Source organism: Gopherus flavomarginatus, chromosome 10, assembly GCF_025201925.1.
Source record: "Gopherus flavomarginatus isolate rGopFla2 chromosome 10, rGopFla2.mat.asm, whole genome shotgun sequence".
Taxonomy (NCBI): domain Eukaryota; kingdom Metazoa; phylum Chordata; order Testudines; family Testudinidae; genus Gopherus; species Gopherus flavomarginatus.
In genome coordinates this window covers 81368455-81388343 of record NC_066626.1, presented here as the reverse complement: position 1 = coordinate 81388343, position 19889 = coordinate 81368455, and the positions used below count along the sequence as shown (strand labels likewise).

General features: G+C 52.3%; 1 protein-coding gene across 3 annotated transcripts in view; it reads right to left on the bottom strand.

Moving 5' to 3' along the window:
- RETREG2 (reticulophagy regulator family member 2) overlaps positions 1-19039 on the bottom strand; it is a 46068-nt gene extending 27029 nt beyond the window's left edge. For all 3 annotated transcript variants that reach the window (XR_007768396.1, XR_007768395.1, XM_050917080.1), the window contains exons 1-7: positions 18840-19039; positions 13651-13757; positions 5753-5783; positions 4772-4907; positions 3144-3228; positions 871-1008; positions 336-430 (exon numbers count right to left, since the gene is read on the bottom strand). Coding sequence is in view for 1 of the 3 variants with exons in the window: in XM_050917080.1 (XP_050773037.1) it covers positions 336-430; positions 871-1008; positions 3144-3228; positions 4772-4907; positions 5753-5783; positions 13651-13757; positions 18840-19024 (777 nt within the window). In the remaining 2 variants the exon portion in view is untranslated. The remainder of the gene's footprint in view (positions 1-335; positions 431-870; positions 1009-3143; positions 3229-4771; positions 4908-5752; positions 5784-13650; positions 13758-18839) is intronic.
- Positions 19040-19889: the final 850 nt, after the last annotated feature.

The following is a 19889-nucleotide window of genomic DNA, read 5'->3' as shown; positions in this document are numbered from 1 at the left end:
CTACTCTAGTCGTTGGCTCGAGGGGGCAGGAGAGCAGGGCAGGGCATTCCCTTACTCCGGGGCTCAAGTGCGCCAATTCCACAAGGGTCCCTGGGCTTTGCACTCCGCCACACTGCTCCTGGGGCTACTTCACCAGCAGGCTCCCAGTGACAGCCCCTCCACAGAGGCAGCTCGCACCCCTCCCTTAGAATCCACTGGTGACTTTCCAGAGGCCAGGGACGACTTGCACAGCTCTGCTGCTGGTTACCACTGTGGTTGCATTCTGACCAGCCCTCTGTTCCTGGCTCTCTGGGGAGGTGCTGGCAGCGAGGAGAGGGCTCCTCTGCAGCCCTTACCACCGGGGAGTAGCCAGACAGCTCCGCCTCGCTCTCACTCTCAGTCTCCGCCATTGGCTCATCGCCGGCCATGGGCTCACTCTTTCCTTGGCGCTCTGTGTGCGGAAATGGAAGAAACTTCACTGAGCGGCACCAGGCTCAGAATCCCGGAAAGGGAGGGAAGGAGCTGCGGGGTCCCATTTGGTCAATCCCCACCCCTGCCCAAAGAGCCAGGCCAAGTTTGTTCCCTTCAGCCCCTTTGCTAGAGTTCTGCCCAGCCCAGCCAAGCATCCCAAGTAATGGAGCTCTCCCCACTTCCCCAGGAACCTCTTTCACTGCTTGACAGGTCACTGCCAAGCAGTCTCTCCCCATACTTTGCTCAGTTTTACCCCATCAGTCCTAGTCATAACCTCTAGGATGATCCTCTCTCCCCCCACTATTTCCCCCTCCTCCTTGGGGAGGGCATTTCTCAGGCATTCCACACCTATTCCGACTTGCCAGTGCCATTTTCCCAGCCGGCCAAGGCAGAGAGAACTGAGAAAAGGCATTGCCTTACTTCTCTTCTCGTGCTTCAGGTGCAGGGTCTCTGCTTTCATACTGTAGTCCAGTTTCATCAGGACAGGTTCCAGCCGAGTGTACATCCTCTGGATCAGCTCATGGTAAACCACCAGTGGCCAGAGCAGAATGCTGAGCACTGGAAATGCAGAGAGAACCCAGAACATGTTAGCCATTCGGAAAGGGGTTAATAAGACAGAAAATATCATAACATCACGATATAAATCCATGGCACGCCCACACCTTGAATATTGCAGGCACTTCTAGTCACCTGATCTAAAAAAAAGATGTACTAGAATTGGAAAAGGTACAGCAAAGGGCAACCAAAATGAGGAGGGGTATAGAACAGCTTCCATATGAGGAGAGAACAGACAGATTGGGTCTGTTCAGCTTGGAAAAGAGACGACTAAGAGGGGATATGACAGGTCTATAAAATCATGACTGGTGTGGAGAGAGTGAATCGGGAAGTGTTACTTACTCCTTCACATAACACAAGAACCAGTGGTCACCCAATGAAATTGACAGGCAGCAGGTTTAACACAAACATAAGGAAGTATTTCTTCAGTCAGCCTGTGGAACTCACTGCCAGGGGATGCTGTGAAGGCCAAAACTATAACTGAGCTAAAAAAGAGAACTAGAGGAGTTCCTGGAAAGCAGGTCCATCAATGGCTCTTAGCTAAAATGGCTAGAGGTGCAACCCCAGGCTCCCAGTGTCCCTAAACCCTCTCACTGCCAAGAGCTAGGACTGGATGAAAGGGGATGGATCAGTTGATAGTTGCCCTGTTCTGTTCATTCCCTCTGGGGCACCTCGTATTGGCCACTGTCAGAGACAGGATATGGGGTTGGGTGGACCTTTGGTCTGACTCACTGTGGCCGCTCTTACTCTAGGAAAGGAACAGCCCAATTCTCCCAGTAGCCAGGCACGTGAGCGCCAGGAATGGAACCCACTGTCAGTTGAAGATCAGTCTGATGGCACTGGCTTCACCCTTACAGGTCTGCCAATGCACCTCACTCCTGATCTGCAGCACCACCTTATTATTCCAGGTGGCTTTCATCCACAAACAGCTCAGCCCATGCACAGCGGTCCTTCCCTGTCACACCTGCTATTCCAAAGCCTGAGCTCTCTGCAGCTCGCTCAACACACCTCATTCCTGACCTCTGAGCTGGAGCTATAGCTGGGGGTTAATTCTAGTGAATGACTTCTGAAAGGGCAGCAGCAGCCTAGGCCTTACAAGCAAGGCTGTGCCACGACGGGAAGCCTGTGTGCTGAACACCTGAGTGACCCGATAAGCTAACACGTCCCCTGGAGCAGGGGAAGAGTAAGCAGATCAGCAGTCCAAGTTTCCAAACTGTTGCCCTGACTATAGAATGAAGTTCTTTAGGGTGATCTTAAGATAGCCAAGTACTTACATTTCCTTCCAATTTTACCTCCTGCTGCCTGTAACGCTTTGGGAAAGTTGAATACACATTTTCTTTCCCCAGCAATTTTTTCCCTTTCAAACCTGGTAGACATGGACTTGTTCTCTGCTGAGGTTTCAGAGTGACACTGCATTTCTCTGCTTCCCTGAGCATGTGTGAGAGACAGGGAGAGTGAGGGAATAGCTTTTATTGGACCAACACCTCGCCCACCGTGTCTCTCTAGAACCATGGCCAAGGCGCCTGCAGCTACACGGCCTGTCATCACCCAGCAGCGCAGATCTGGGAAGGGGGTTCATTGGTTGACCGTGGCTCCCTCTGCTGGCTTTCTGAGGCACTGCATCACACTGCCGGTCCTACATCAGCGGCAGGCAACCTATGGCATGGGCGCCGAAGGCAGCACACGAGCTGATTTTCAGTGGCACTCACACTGCCCGGGTCCTGGCCAGTAGTCCAGGGGGCTCTGCTTTTTAATTTAATTTTAAATGAAGCTTCTTAAACATTCTGAAACCTTATTTACTTTACATACAACCATAGTTTAGCTATATATTATAGACTTATAGAAAGAGACCTTCTAAAAAGGTTAATATATATTACTGGCACGTGAAACCTTAAACTAGAGTGAATAAATGAAGACTCGGCACACCACTTCTGAAATGTTGCTGGCCCCTGTCCTACATAAACAGTATGTGAGCGAATGCCTGAGGCGGCAGGGAGGTGAGGGGTTATGCACCTCACTTTATCTGGTATGGGCTGTGGGATATGAAAGAATCATGAGCACACTTCTACCAACTTATCAAATGACTCTGGCAAGTCATGACTAGTCTCAGCTGACATGAAGGGGCCACTTATACTCACAGATGATGGAGGAGATCATTATGCCTGGAACATAGTGTCCGACCATAGCCAGGATCAGGCACCCCGAACAAACCCTTGCACAGAACTGGGGAAACAAAGGGGTGAGGGATTAACAAAACAGACAAGAGGCAAAGACGCCATCCCTGCAGCAGGGGCAAGAGACTCGCTCGGCACCATTACTCACATTAAAATATTGTAACGCAAATTTAACGCACAAAAGTCTGATCCAACCCAATGACTTATTCTGGCCTAGCTTTGTGCTGAGCTCCCGGCACTAATGGTCAGAACTCAAACTTCCCAGCCCTGGGGAGAAGCAGAGTGAAGTGCAAAAAAGCAAGTCAGTGTAGATAGACCTAGGGAAACCTAAGAACCTGTGATCACCCCTCTGCCCCCCGACTAAAGAACTTTTATGGGAATATCCTTAACTGTCTCACTTCCGAAGTTCAACAAGGTCTCCTGGAAATAAGATAGGATATATTATAATTAGGCATTAGATAGTGCTGTTCATTTGTAGATTAACATTTTACAGAAGAGTCTATACTGTCCCTTCCGTTACCAGATGGGGAAACCAAGGCATAGAGACGTTGGATGATTTGTTCACAATCCATGGTGCCCTGTTCACTCCCTGGTATGGCTCATCTGGAATTGGTGGACGTGTGACTGTCCAGCCCAGACTCTTCTGCTCTTTGCAAGGGGCACAGGCCCTTCTCACGGGTTAGATGATGGTTATAGGGTACTGGAGGTCTGTCAAAGGGATCTGGGCTGGAGAGACTGGTGCTCTCAGCGTGAGCTGAAATGCTGGTTCGCCAAGTAAAGGAAGCCATATAGGAGAGTTCGGTGCACTCTGAGTCTCATCTTCTAACTAATACAAGCTCAACACTAGAGGAAACCAGACTACGTTTACGGCACCTGTCTTGAGTTGCTTTCTCCCCTGTTTCTGGCTGAATATTGTAACTGTGGAGTCACCTGTCTGAGAAGAGGGTATAGCCAGCAACGGAAATGTAGTAAAACCCCACTTGTTTCTATAACTTGAGCGCACTGGATTCTACCAAGCCTACTACAAAGGTAGCCTGTGTGGATGTCATTGACCTTCGGTGATGTCGAGGTCCTAATACAGGCCAGGATCAAGACCTGGCTACAAGGAGGTAATTCCTTTCCGAACGACATCTGGCACATCCATCAACCCCAAGGTTCATGCCAGATTCTTTCAGGCATTCAGGAGCCTGCCCACCGCTGCACAATGGGTTTAGAGAATAGCAGCTTGAGGGTGCTGGTTGCAAGAGAGCTACAAACAGCTTCCAGAGCTGAATGGAGCCGGTGACAGGGCAAAAACCGTAATCGGGCAAACTTCCTACAGACTAGAAATCGAGGAACAAAAGAAACAAAGAGCTAGCCACTCCCACAAGGGGTTAAGCTTGGCCCCAGCTCATAGGTGCTGGGAATAGAATTATTCATTAGCAAAGCTTCCCTTCCTGAAGTCTGGGCAGGGTGGGATAAAAGAAGAGCACCCGCAATCATCAGTGAAAATCTTGCCCTAAGATTCCTCCCATCCCCCAGGTCATCTGAGGAGCCCCTGACGACAAGAGGAACACCTCTGGCAGAGGGGGAGTGGCATGGCCCAAGTTTACCTTGGCAGGGTTTTGCCTCTTGTACTGTAGCAGCTCCTGCAGGTACAACTGGAAGGTGACCCAGCTCTCAGCCAGGCAGTAGCACAGCTCGGGAACGCTGAGAAGGTGAGGCTGTGCTCCGGCCGTCACGCTCTCACTAGAGAAACAGATACAAGTGTCGGAGGACAAACCTTCAATGCACCCCACTTCTTTTGGGGGTACAACAGCAATAGGGAAGCAGGGCTCCCTTTCAAGGGCTTCCTACTACTCAGGTGCATCTCAAATTTAACTTCATTAATGACACCTCTCTGATTTGCCCACCCCACTCCAACCTCAGACAGGGTCTGACGAGGGACAGTTGAACCACGCTGAAAGAGCGGGGGCCCAGGCATCTTGCTGCAAAACACAGTATCTCCTCACAAACAGCAACATCCCATGTCACAGGTCAAGAGGTGAAACATCAGAGCTGGGATTAAACCTCAGGGAGCTCCTAGCATGCAGCCCTAAGTAACAAATGCCCTGGAACGCTGGGTGACTGTGCTGCCCATAACCAATGGCTAAGCACTGGGGGCTGGAAGCATGCAATTACAGCCCTACAAAAGCCAATCCCAGGGATTTCCTTCTCTCTGGGGATTCTTAAAAGAGCTTGGGACAGATCCTCTTTGCCTGAGCTTTAGGGAAAAATCCTGGACATTCCGAATGCTAGAAGCACACAGACATTTGAAGGGGATCAAGGTTTCCTGGAATCTCAAAATGCTATTCCTGAGCAAATGGAGCAAACAGCTCCCACTGCAGAAGGAGGAACCATGGCAAACCCTGCTGTGTGTCAGCTAAAGAACAGGCATTTCAGGAACCATGCACACAAACACGCTACAGTGTGACGGGGGAGCAATCCTGAGCAAGGGGGGGGGGGGGGCAGGCAGAGAGAAGGACAGACAAAATCACCACACTGAACTCACCACCCCACTGCCCTCTTTCCTAAGAGGTCACAAGTGAGCCTACCTGTCCCCTCCCGGCTCCTCCAAGGGCTGTGCTGTAGGGACAGAGCAGGAGAGATTCGTTAGCCAAGTGAAAAATAAAACACGACAGCTTAATTGCTAGGAGCTGAGCAGAGAATTAGCCTGGGGATCTCCCTGTGCGCAGGAATCAGGCTAGAGATGGCTTTTGGGTTTGCATGTGTTTACGTGCAGAGATAAGCGGGAACGCTTCCTGGTAAAGGTTTGCTTTCAGCACCAGAGTGGCTGAAGCATTGCACACAGCCCAGATTGAGCCCACAGAGGTCTGCAATGGGGCCAGTGGCTGCACTTGTCTCAGACCCCAGCAGGCAATGCAGTCAGGCCACAGATTCCATCTCCACTAGGGACACCAATACAGATTGACATGGAGTTCTGAACGCTGGGCCTGTCGAGTCCACAGGCTGCAACACTGTATTAAAGACAAGAGCAGCTGCACTCTCAGGTGCATCCCTTGAACTCCCAACAACGCACCAATGAGGCTCCGGAGCTGGGCGAAATAGGAGCTCAGAGGCTGTTTGAAAACTGAATAGCGAAGTCCCTGAACATGGTTCATCTGATGCCCTGGGCTGCCAGCTACATGCTGCATTTCCTTTAGCATCTGCCACCCTAGATTCATCTGCTGAGAGTGTTCCAAGTAGGCTCCTCTCTGCAAGTCATGGCGGGATGTTTGCATGCTAAAAACATCCCCCGCCCCGCAACTGGGTACCAAATAGCACAGACCTGCTGTATAATTCACTAGTTGCAGGGTTCCTGGGTGTAACTCTGACCCCCCTGGGAAATGGACATTATTTACTATTTGTCCTACCAAAGTGCCCAGGGCCCCACTGTACTGATGCAAGTCAGGCTATTGGAGGGCTTGGGAATCTGACAAACGCTGACTGGCCGAGACATCTCTCCAGCCCAGCTTGGGGGACAGACTCGGGGACAATGAAGCAGGGCTTCTGTGCAGCACTGAAGGCATTTCCTGATGCTTGCACAATTCCAGGCTCTGACTGGATTTTTCCCCTCAAACATCCAAGAAGTGCAATACAAATGAAGGGCAGTTGTTGGCTGAATTTAGGCCTGGAATTCAAGCTGTATGCAAAACACAGGTTCCCAAACCCTGTATGAACCGAAGGGCTTTGGAATCTCTCCCGGGAGTTCTGTTCACCAGGAAGTGGAAGTGGTTGGTCTAGTCCAGTCTCACCTCCCAGCTGAGTGAGATGCAAAAAGAAACAAGCATTCTTCCCCGTGGAGAGCGCTAAGTGAGACTTGGACTTCTCAGACTTAGCTCTCTCCAGCAGTCCTGACGCAGAGATGGAAGCTGTTCTGTTTAACAGATCTGTTCGCTGTACACTGGCCCTAAAAATGACAGTGGTGGGCAAGTCAGTCAAACTCTTCCCTTTGCTGTAAGTCCAAACCGACAGGCTCCTGAGCTGTGCACTGCAGCGGGAGACAGGGTGCGGAGGCGAGGAGGCAATCCTTCGAGTCTGTGACCCAGATTCCCGTAATCAGTCCGTCAGCTGCCCAGTCACTCTCCCTGCCAGTCTGCATTCTGGCGGCTATTTCATCAGCTCAGCAGGGACACACCAAGAGCCATGGTTTTCTGCCACAGCATGAGATGTAAGTATCATTACTTCAGCCGTTTCGCTGTGCTGGGAGTCTACCTCTCTCTTGTAGTAGATGCAAAATGCTTGCTGTCTATCCCGTCTCCATGCTGAGATGTCTCAGAGATCCAGTTCTCTGAGGTGCAGCTGCCACCTGCACTACGCCAATGTCACTCCGGAAGTTGTGTTTGGCACCGACATTCTTTTGTTTGTTTGCTGCATTAGGTGGTAGCGCCTGCACTGTTATCGCACAAGCGATACTGCACTGGCCTATCGCTGCCACCTCTCCTATTTCCTGGGGCATAGCACCAGGGCTGTGAAATTCCCCAGGATCCCAGTGCCGGCAGTGCAGCAGACCCTGCCACAAGCAATGGCAGAGTGACTGAATCTATGGCAATGGAGGGTGTGACAGGCTCAGCATAAGATCCTAACTCTGTACACCTACTGATCGTTAAAGCAGCAAAGAATCCTGTGGCACCTCATAGACTAACAGACGTTTTGGAGCATGAGCTTTCGTGGGTGAATACCCACTTCTTCGGATGCAGGGTATTCACCCAGAAAGCCACCCAGAAAGCTGATGCTCCAAAACGTCTGTTAGTCTATAAGATGCCACAGGATTCTTTGCTGCTTTTACAGATCCAGACTAACACAGCTCCCCCTCTGCTACTGATCGTTCTTTACCAGTGGATTTCGGTTGCCACATGACTGTGGTGAATACTGGGGGGCCAGGGTGTCACAGGGGGAATGAGATGACTCCTTCCAGAACTGCTGACTCCGAATGATTTTGAACCCAGCTCCAAATCAATGGTGGCCCTGGGAGATGCAGAATGGCAGCATATTCTCGGTGTCTGCCGCAGCCGACCAAAGTACAACCAAAATCCAAGAACTAGGGGTCACCAAATGAAATTAATGGGCAGCAGGTTTAAAACAAATAAAAGGAAGTTCTTCTTCACACAGCGCACAGTCAACCTGTGGAACTCCTTGCCTGAGGAGGTTGTCAAGGCTGGACTATAACAGGGTTTATAAGAGAACTGGATAAATTCATAGTGGTTAAGTTCATAAATGGCTATTAGCCAGGATGGGTAAGGAATGGTGTCCCTAGCCTCTGTTCGTCAGAGGATGGAGATGGATGGCAGGAGAGAGATCACTTGATCATTACCTGTTAGATTCACTCCCTCTGGGGCACCTGGCATTGGCCACTGTTGGTAGACAGATACTGGGCTACATGGACCTTTGGTCTGACCCAGTACGGCCGTTCCTATGTTCTTCCTGAGATATCATCCGCCATCATCCCAATTAAATCAGTGGGAGGTTAGACAGTGTATTCAGGACAGCCAGTGGGCCTTAAACATCTGTCCAGAACAGTAATGCCTGCCAACATTTCACGGTAAGCATTTACATTCACCTACAACCAGTGTAAACACAGCTTGACACACCAGATTCCATCTAAGAGACGCAACTGCCAGTATTCAGGTCAGGGGATGCTGCCTGCGGTTCCTCAGCTCTTAGAAATTCCCAGTGCAAACTCCGCTAGAAAGCAGGCCCCCTTTTTAAAAGAGCACCAGGCACTCATTTGTGTCCTAGTTATTGTCCATACAGAATGCAGCTACTGAGCCAGGCCTCCACCCTGGTGCTGGAGTGTGACTTGAGGTGTTTTCCAGTCACAAGAGGATCTGGACCCTGGGAGAAGTGAACTTCATGGGTGGAGGCAGAAGCATTAACTCCAGATGCAGCTCTCCCTACTCCCAGTCAGTCACAAACTCTATTCAAATCCCTTCTTGTACACTTATGCATAGACTTTAAATATCAAGACCAAAAAAAAAAATGTAGGAATGATCTGCACTTCCTTCAGCTCTGCCTGTCGTCTGGTCAGCCAGCAGATTGCGGTTCCAGGGTGTTTGGTCTAACAGACCACAGGATCCTGGGGGCAAGTGTCTCTCTCTTGGTTCTGTACAGTGCTCCAGTAATGATCCTTATTTGATCCTCATTGCAGGAAGCACCTTCATGTTTCTGTGACATTGCAAGAGTTAGTTTTGAATGGAAAGAGGGGGAAGTGGCTACAGAGCGCAGAATGCACTCATTCCATTCTGATACGGCTCCTAACATGCTGTGCTTCTCTGTGCTCGTGTTGTGGTCCATGACTGTGTGGCGAGTGAGACACTGAAGAATAAAAGCTGATGTTTCGTACCATCTTTCATCCACAAGTGGAATTACTGAGGACGCTCAGTCTCCCATGATGCTCCAGACTGACATACCGGTTTTGAGGAGTGTGCGTGTGTATATGTAGACACTCGTACAGGTGCCGTACTGACCTGTTTCTTGCTCTGCAGGAAGTACAAACCCTGAAGCTACCAGGCTGCCATTCTGGGTTTAAACTGAAGGCCAGACTCAGACAAGAGCCGTTACACGCTCAGCTGTGGCACATGGCACTAGGAGGCCCCTTGGTGCCGGAACACGGCTCTTCCCTCGGGGGAGCTAAGGACATTTGGTACAACGGACTACACTGAACTCCAGGTTGTGACCTAAGTGGGTAAATCAGGAAGGAGGGCTAAGGTTGGCTTAACGATGTCTCTCATGGGTGTGAAAAATTCACACCCCTGAGCAAGGTGGCTAGGTTGATCTAAGTTTTAGGTGTACACTAGGCCTCAGAGTAAGGTGTGATTGGTTGCCATATAGTTTGAGCCCCTCCTTCAGCTACATACAAAGCTGTTTCCTAAAGTCTATTCATTTAATAAATGTAGCTGAAGGAGGGGTTCAAACTAGATGGTAACCAATCACACCTTGCTTGAATATTCTTCCTTGCTGCTACTCTGAGGCCTGGTGTGAAGTAACAAAAAACAATTAGGGATATGGAACTGCTTCTGTATGAGGAGAGATTAAAACGACTGGGACTGTTCAGCTTAGAAAAGAAATGACTAAGGGGGGATATGATAGAGATCTATAAAATCCTGACTGATGTGGAGAAAGCGAACAGGGAAGCGTTATTTACCTCTTCACATAACACAAGAGCCAAGGCTCACTCAATGAAATCAATCAGCAGCAGGCTTAAAACAAACATACGTAAGTATTTCTGCGCACAACGCATAGTCAACCTGTGGAACTCGCTGCCGGGGATGTTGTGAAGGCCAAAACTATAACTGGGTCCAAAAAAGAACTGGATAAGTTCCTGGAGGACAGGTTCAGCAATGGCTGTTAGCCAGGATGGTCAGGGTAACAACCCCCTGTTCTGGGTGTCCCTAAACCTCTGATTGCCAGAAGCTGGGACTGGACGAGAGTGGATGGATCACTTGATAATTGCCCTGTTCTGTTCACTCTGCCTACTGATCTGCACTGGCCACTGCGGGAAGACAGGTTACTGGACTAGCTGGACCATTGGTTTGACCCAGGATGGCTGTTCCTATGGAAAGGACAGTACCACGCACTGTTTGACACAGACCCCCAGAAGCTGAAGAATGCTGTTCAGAAAAAGGGAGGATTAACAAAGTGACGTTGGTTCAGAGAACCTAGGCTCTGAGGAATTTCCTATCTGAATTGGCAGAGGAGAGACCCAGAGCCAGAATAATCCTAGTATTCAGCAGAAACACACTGTATCACTCCAGTCACTGTCCTTTTGACATGCGTATCCAAGTTAGCTGGGCCTCGCCAGGCCCCACAGAATCATAGATTATTAGGGTTGGAAGGGACCTCAGGAGATCATCTAGTCCAGGGGTTGGCAACCTTTCAGAAGTGGTGTGCCGAGTCTTCACTTATTCACTCTAATTTAAGGTTTCACATGCCGGTAATACATTTTAATGATTTTTAGAAGGTCTCACTCCAAAAGTCTATATATTATACAACTAAACTAGCGTTATATTGTAAAATAAACAAGGTTTTCAAAATGTTTAAGAAGCTTCATTTAAAATTAAATTAAAATGTTGATCTTACGCCGACGGCCCGCTCAGCCCGCTGCTGATCTGTTCACCTAGGCTGGCAGTGGACTGAGCGGGGCCTGTGGCCAGGACCCCGGCTGGCAAGGGTCCGGCAGCCAGAACCCCAGACCGGCAGCAGGCTGTGCGGGGCTGGTGGCCAGGACCCCAGACCGGCAGTGGTCTGAGCAGTTCAGCTCACTGCCGCTCAGGGGTTCCATCCACCGGCTCCTGCCAGCCGGGATCCTGACTGCCAGATCCACTCAGCTCGCTGCCGGTCTGGGGTCCCGGCCCTGGCCACAAACAGTGGGTACCTACCTTCTCCCTGGTTCTGGCCCATTCTCTTCCTCTCTCTGCACTGAGCTGAGGGTTGGAGTGGACCAAGCACAGGGCTGGGTGTGAAGGGTCTGGCAAGGAGCTAGAATGAGGGAGGGGGCTCAGGGTTGGGGCAGGAGGTTTGGGTGTGGGGCACTTACCCAGGTAGCTCCCATTACGTGTGCAGGTGGGAATGTGAGTGGGGGTACAGGAGCTCCTGTTTGGTGCTCAGGGTGGGGGTGGGGATGTGCGGAGTGCATGGGATGTCGGGAGGGCTGGGGATGTGGGCGGGGGGTGCAAGAGTCAGGGCTAGGGGCATGTGAGGGAGGTGCAGGTGTCAGGGCAGAGGGGGGGCTGGGTATGTGTGGGAGCGCCAGAGTCAGGGCTGGGGTTGTGGGGGGTGTGTGAAGAAATCAAGCAGAGGTCTGGGTGTGTATGAGGGAGGTACAGGGCCCAGAGCAGGGGCCTGGGGGAGTGCGGGGCTCAGGGCAGAGGGCTGTGGTGGGGGTCAGGGCCCAGGGCAGAGAGCTGGGTGACTGCCCCCTCAGAACCCCCAACCCCTTCGCTCCTTGTTCCCGGACTACCCCCTCCTGGTACCCCTGCCCCTAACTGCCCCCCAGGACCCCATCCCCTATCTAAACCTCCCTGCTCTTTGTCCCCTGACTGCCCCAAGCCTTATCCACACCCCCACACCCAGAGAGACCCCTGGGACTCCCTGCCCCATCCAACTGCTCCCCGCCCCTTGACAGGACCCCCAGAACTCCCAACCCAAACAACCCTCCCCCTGCTCCCTGCCTGCTGCAACCCCTCTCCACACCCCTGCCTCCTGACAGCCCCCCCACCCCGAACTTCGGACTCATCCAACCACCCCAGGTCCTTGTTCCCTGACCACCCCCTCCAGAGACCCCTCACCCTAACTGCCCCCCCAGGACCCTCCTTGCTCCCTGTCCCCTGACCCGTATCCACTCCCTGCCCCCAACAGACCCCGGAACTCCCATGCTTCATCCACCCACCCTGCTCCCTGACTGCCCCCTCCAGAGACCCCCCACAGGATCTCACCTCCTATGCAACTCACCCTTCTCCCTGTCCACTGACTGCCCCCATCCCTTATCCACCCTCCCCAGCCCCGGACCCATTACCAGGAGGCTCCAAGCAGAGCCAGACACACAACTCCGCAGGAGCGCACAGCCCCACCCTTCAGAGCGCTGCGTGCGTGGTGGCAGGGCTCCGGTTCAGCGGGGAGCGTCTTTCCCTCCCCGTGGCGCCAAACACTGCCCCATGGGAGTGCACAGCCCCGGCCCCTCGAGTTCTGTGTGCACGGAAGCAGGGCTCCGGTTCAGCGGGGAGCGTCTTTCCCTCCCCGTGGCGCCAAACACTGCCCCATGGGAGAGTACAGCCTCGGCCCCCAGAGCTGTGTGCGCGCAGTGGCAGGGCTCCAGGGGAGGGGAGAAGGGGGGCAGGGGCTGGTGGCTTGCTGCGCTCGGCCGGTGTTCCCGCTTGGGACCATGGACCCCGCGGCTTACTGCACCGGGCAGGATTTTTAATGGCACGGGGGAGTCCCAGCAGGCAGCCACGTGCCATTAAAAATTGTCTTGCATGCCATCTTTGTGATGGCACGCACGCCATAGGTTGCCAACCCCTGATCTAGTCCAACCCCCTGCTCAAAGCAGGACCAATCCCCCCAATCCCCAAGTGGCCCCCTTAAGGATTGAACTCACACCCCTGGGGTTAGCAGGCCAATGCTCAAAGCACTGAGCTATCCCTCCCCCTCATCAAACTGAATTGCTGTCAGCAACTTCCAACTGACTGAGGCAGTTGTATCAACCCCCAGACAGACATTCTGACTGCACCAGCCATTGTTGCCTCCTATTTGCACATGCTCCAACCCGCCAAGGAGTCTGCCCAAGCTGGTTTGTGGATTTGAGCACACTCAGTGCAACGGAGGCAAAACAAGGCCCTGAAGAAAGGGAAGGAGGGGACCTACAGTACCCATAACGGTCAGGGAATATCAGCATTTGTCCACGACCCAGCAGTTGTAGCCCCATGATTCCCCAGCTACAGCAGTATGCATCACCTACCAGAGAAGTCAAACAGGAACTTGGGCTTCCACCTCTCCAGCAAGAGAATTCCAAGCAGAGAGATGCTGAGGAGAAAGAGAGGTCGCAGAGAAGTAGAGGAAAACAACCTGGGAAACCAAACAGAGCCATCATTAGCTGATGCACTGGGAAGAAAGCTGTGAGCCCCCGTTACTAAGATGAATCCATAACTGCGGCTTTGTGGGCAGACAGACTTCCCCCTCTGTGCCAGACTTCCTTCCCCGCTGCAGAATAAGGACAGCTGCACAAGTACAAATCCTCACAGCACTACACACTGTATAACTGACGCTTTAGGAGGTGCGTTTCGAAAAGAGCTGTGGTGACAGATGAAGCATTGGTTTCTAAACCGTCGTCAGATAGCATTAGATGGCAACAGAAACCGATCCAGAATCTGCTTCCAAACACTAGTTCTTTTGCTGGTCCTCTCCCCTACTGATCCGAGCATGGGTCACATGCAGCATGTGGCCCTACCACTCAGCTGATGTAGATGGATTGGATCCCAGGCTCTTCCATCTCCCTCACCGACATTCTGGCCTGTACCCAACAGCCCCAGAGATCCATGCTCACCCCAACTAGAGGGGCTGTCTCCTCCCAAGGCAGAAATCAACACTTCATAAACTCAACAGCAAAAGGTGCTCATGAAACACATGCCACCCCTCAACTCCAGCCCCATTCTTCTTGGTTTCTCACCCCCTAGCAGTCAGTAAAGAAAGGTTAATGTCTCCTTCCAGACTCCCTCCAGAGCCTGTCAATCCCATCCTTGGGCCAACCACAGGCTGAAGAGGGAGCGATACACTCCTCGGCCTCTATGCTTTCAGGCTGAAAGTGCTCTCAGCCCAGGGAGCACAAAACCACACATGGCTTCACCTTGCTAGAAACACTTATCAAGAGATGAACCTCAAACAGGGAAGTGCACTAGAAATCCAGACTAGATAACCAGGAGGTGCACGCATCTCACTGTGCAGAGCAACAGAGAGCTGAACGCCAGGGTAAATCAAAGAATCAGAAGTTAGAGAGCTCAGAAGAGAGATTAGGTCTCATCAAGGGCCATGCAAAACAATCTCCCTTTCCTTTCAGTGAGGCCAAGACAGAACTGCTCCTGTTTCTTCTCTTGGGCTGATGATTCTACAGCTAGAAACACACCAGCTCAGGAAGTTTTTCCTACTGTTCACCTTAAATGTCTCTCTTCTGAATTTCAGCTCATAATCGCCAATAATAGCCCCCGTGGGACTGTACTCAGGCCTCCCCCCACCTGCGGCACTTAAACCATTTTGTGTACAGTGTGTGTGTGTGTCCCACACCCCATTTTAATCCACTGTAATTGTTGCTTAGCCAAACTAGACACATTTAGCTCCTTTAATCTTTCCTCATACACCAGCCTCCCAGACACATCAGCCTCACAGCGTAGCTCCAGCTTCAAAGCTCTGCTTTGGGTTTACCCTCTATATTCAGCACATTAGTTCAAAGTCATTTAAGGAGATGCATATTAGGCAAGTTTCTAGCTGGGTAATTTTAAGGAAGAGGAAACAGTAACAGAAGATGATTTAAATGAGTGACTGGTCAAGTACCTTTTTTCTTCCCATAATTTTAGATTCAATTGTTCATTGTTTCGGCATTTAAAAAAAATAAGATTTTCTGACCAATTTTGTCCTTTTCTGTTTGGAAGGCCACAGACTGGACATTTTGCCAAAAAAACCAGACTCTCTGTTTACATGAGTAAACAGGATGTTTTTCATTCCAGGCCACAGCTTGGTTCTGCCACTCATCCTCCAAATTTGTTAATGCTGCTGCTGTGTGCGTGGGGGAGGAAACAGGCAGGCACGCATGTGCCAGGACAGAAATACAGAGCACCTATAGGCTTAGCAAGAGACCAAGGTCCCCAAACACTGAGCTCAATTAGTGGAGGGACCAAGGTGGTATGTAGTGCCTCCTTCCAGCCCAGAACGTTACTAGGGTTACTAACCTACTGTGACCATGGGATGAAGTGCACCAATATAGCAAGGACAAAGAATTTAACTAGAAACACGCCTGGGCGAGGCTCCAATTAGCTACAGCTGCCAGCAGGAGCACGCACTTTATTATCAGAGGCCAAATCCTGTAGAAGCCCTTGGCACCTCCCTGGCAGCAGGGAGAGGCCTGTTTGTGCTTGTCATATGAAAGCAGCAGGGTTACTCCAGGCCAAACACAAGCCACACACTTCTGTGTTATGGACTGTGGCTGACCTCATCTTGAATACAGAAGTGCAGCCCATGGACCAAGGGGGCATTAGACAGAACATCTGTGCAGAGGCCTCCTCTTTGGACAAGATGGCATACTGTATGCTGGGACCCCTACTACCCATGGTTTGCACCGCCATACTCAGGGCAGATGCAAAGGACTGTTTTATGCAAGCTAGATGCCAGCTGGTAAGATGTCAGCGTAACTCCTGGATGGGCACATTTTGGATGTTCCCACAGTGAAGGATATTTGCTGCTTCATCCTCCCTCCCTGCTCACTATACCATTGATTTTTTACAGTCTCCCACATTAGGTACATCCCCTCAGGAGTATACAGAGCACTTCTCTTGGGATCACATCAGCTATTAAACACATGCAATAGGGACAGAGTCTTGTACTTCGGTCTTTTAAAAACATTTTGGAGAATTTTATTTCTCAGAAAAGGTGAGACTTTGTACTCTGAAAGGCAGTGTAAGCTCTCGCCACCCCACTTCAGCTGCACCTCTCCAGCGTGACCCACCGACACCATTAATTAATTCTGGAGTCGACAAGACAGCTCGGCTAATGCACCTCAATCCTAACCTGCCGCATCCTCCATTCATGCAGCCCTGGATCATTCTAGCTGCTGCTACCATTGCTAGACATAACAATGGTTTTGCGATTTGGCAGCAACTCAATTTTATTTCTCTTTCCACTGCTCACATTATCTTGTAAACATCTGCATGCAACTGCCCACAATGGTTTTCTAGCTTTGCACTTTACTCACTGTTCTCACACACTTTCTGCTCTGAGACAGTCAGGAGATTTGCCCTGACTTAGCCTACAGGATGCTTTGGGGACACCGGGTCATTCCAGGCTTTGTTTTAGTCTCCCCTCAAGCCTCTCTCACTTTAGACCATCCAGGTTCTCGGAAGACGTCCCAAAGTGTATTTAGAAACACTTTTCTGTAATGAGGTTCTACAGAACATCACCTGAAGTTCCATTTACACTTCAAAACAGGAATTTTCGGGTTTGGTTACACTTGCAGCTGTACAGCGCTGGGAGTTAAAGCTGTCTTCGTAAGCTGTGTAGGGAAATCGCTGCAGTGTGGCCACACTGACAGCTACCAGGGCTGCAGTGTGGCCACATTTGCAGCGCTGTTGGGAGTGGTGCATTATGGGCAGCTATCCCAGTGTTCAAGTGGCTGCAACATGCTTTTCAAAAGGGGGGGTGGAGTGTGACAGGGAGCGTGTGGGGGGGGGGAGTGGATTTTTAGAGGCGACACTGTCAGCTCCCTGCCTTGCAAATTCCAACCACTTCCCCCACCCCTCTCTCATTCACTCTTAAATGCAAATAGCCTTCAGACCAGATAAGCAGCTGCTCCAACAGACTCCCCACAACCGCTGTGCTGTTTCTCTCCTCAAGCAAACACTAGCTGTGGACATTCCCTCCTGCCTCTGCTCGAGCTAACAATTGCTGTGTTTGTTTTTTAGATAAGCAGCTCCGGGAGCCCCGAGTTCCCAACAAGACAAAAGAGTTCTTTAGTTAAAAGCATTATGGGAAAATTCCAGAGGTCAGTTACAGCGTAGTAAGATTAATCGCTGTTTACACTGGCACTCCAGCGCTGCAGCACCAGCGCTGTTCTCTTTATTCCTCTTCTCCATGTGGAGTACAACCAGCGCTGTAGCCAGGGAGATACAGCGCTCTATGTGCCTTGCCAGTGTGGATGGGGAGTAAGTTACAGCACTGTAACTCAAGTGTAGCCAAGTCCTTAGATTTCTATAAAGATCATGAAGCGAATACACCCTGGAAATTGATGCATGAGAGAATTATAGAACTGGGCACTGAACTGCTCACAGCCAGCTTTATATTGGCCATTAAGCCAAAGGAAACTGGTTCATTGGCCTCAAGCTGGGGACATGTGAACTCTGCCCAACTCACATAAACAACTTGCCAGGAGTTCCAGGAATTCCCTAAATTTAAATAAAACTGAGCAGCCCTGAGACTACCAGCGACATCACAAGATACCTTATCTTGGGCTATGCAGCCTGGCTGCAATTTGGGATCTGCATCTCCACTAACTGGACCTCAGAGAAGGGGGCAACAGCAGGGCACAGAGCCAACTCCATGGACCACATTTTTTTCTGTCTTACAACAGGGTTGCACTTGTCCCTGTCCAGAAGTGATAGTGCATTCAGTCCCCTAGGGAGAAAGGGAAAAACACTTGTCTCACCCACATCTAAAGCAACACCTGTTTTTCCTGACCAAGTAGCACTGACCAGGCTCTGGAGAGAATTCCAGCTCTCTCACCACAGTAGCGTCACCATGAGATGGCATATGTGAGGAAGGGACAAGGCGGGAACAGGAACCTACACTGGGGCAGAGAGCCCCACTCTTCACAAATGCACAAGATTTCCCCAGAGACACAGTCTGAACACAGCATCTGGTTTTCTGGGGGGTTTCTGCTGCTTTCCGACCTTGCGTTCCAGCCGGAACAATCACCTGAGGCACCAGGAGACAAGGAAGATGAGAACAGCAGCACGTGAAATCCTTAAAAAGCCACTCAGGAGACGCACCTCAATAGACGCATCACTGCGGGGCTGAATCCCCCCGCCCCCGCCCCCCCTCCCGAGCAAGGCAGCCAGCTCGGCACGGGCAGTCACAGCAAAACGGGCCTGGGCAGAGCCAGGGACCCCGACAGCAGCATCACCCCCGCAGCGTTTAGTGCCAGTGAGCGGGGAGCTCCCCTGCTCCAAAATCCCCAGCACCCTTCCCTCCCCGCGCCCCCTTCCCCCCGCCGTGCCTCTCGCCCCCCTTTCCCCCCCCACCTCGCGCCTCCCCGCCGCCCCCTGGCCCCCCCCGCTTCGCGCCCCCCTCTCACCCTCAGCCCCGCCGCCCCCCTCCCCGCGCCCCCTTCCCCCCGCCTTGCCTCGCGCCCCCCTTTCCCCCCCGCCTCGCGCCCCCCGCCCCTCTCACCACAGGGCCCCCCCGAGCCCGCCGGCCGTGGCCAGGCTGAGCAGCGGCCTCTCCCAGACCAGCAGCCGCTGCGCCGCCGCCAGCGCCGCCTCCCAGCCCCGCAGCCGCTGGCGCAGCGCCGCCGCCAGCCGCTCCATGGCCTCCTCGGGCCCGGCCGCCTCCTCCGCCCGCCCGCCGCCCGCCATGGCGCCTCGCTCCGGCCCAGCGGGGGAGGGGCCGCGCGCGGAGCCCGGCCTGGCGCTCCCTCGGCACGTGACCCAGGACGCACGCGGGGCGCGCTAGCGCGGAGCTCTACACCGCGGGTTACTGCAGGGCCAGCCCTCAGCACGTGACACTGGTGACTGCACTGCGCATGCTCCGGTTCACCTCGTCCCAGTCCCTCGCAGGGGTAGGGCGGTGGGTGCACCGTTATCCAACTGCGCATGCGTGCTCCTTGCTGCTGGGCGGGGCTCACAAAGGGCAGCTGCTCCTGACGGGGGAGGGTGCGATCCCAAGCCCCGCCCCCTTGCATGGCCCTTAGCATTGAGTTGGGAGGGGGAAGCAGGGGCAGCACCCCAGGGAGTCCCTGCAGCCCAGGCTGTGTGCCCTGTATTCTGCCTTGGGGTCTGCACCCCTCTGGGCCTTTGCCTGGGACCAAACTCGGGCTGCGGGGGCCCATCTGCCAAGACCTGCTGCAGCCTGTCGACCCACTAGTGGGGGTGTTACAGGCCAAATAACTTGGGTCCAGCCTCCCTTGCAGAGCCGTTCATCGTCCTCCCTCAAAGGACTTGCTATCCAATCTCTCCGGCATGTCTGTTACCACCAGGGTCCCCTCAATTACTCCTTTCCTGGGCAGGGAACTGGATACATTCATGGTGAAGTCCATAAATGGCTATTAGCCAGGATAGCTAAGGAATGGTGTCCCTAGCCTCTGTTCATCAAAGGATGGAGATGGATGGCAGGAAAGAGATCACTTCATCATTACCTGTTAGGTTCACTCTGGGGCACCTGGCACTGGCCACTGTCGGTAGACAGACACTGGGCTGGATGGACCTTTGGTCTGACCCAGTA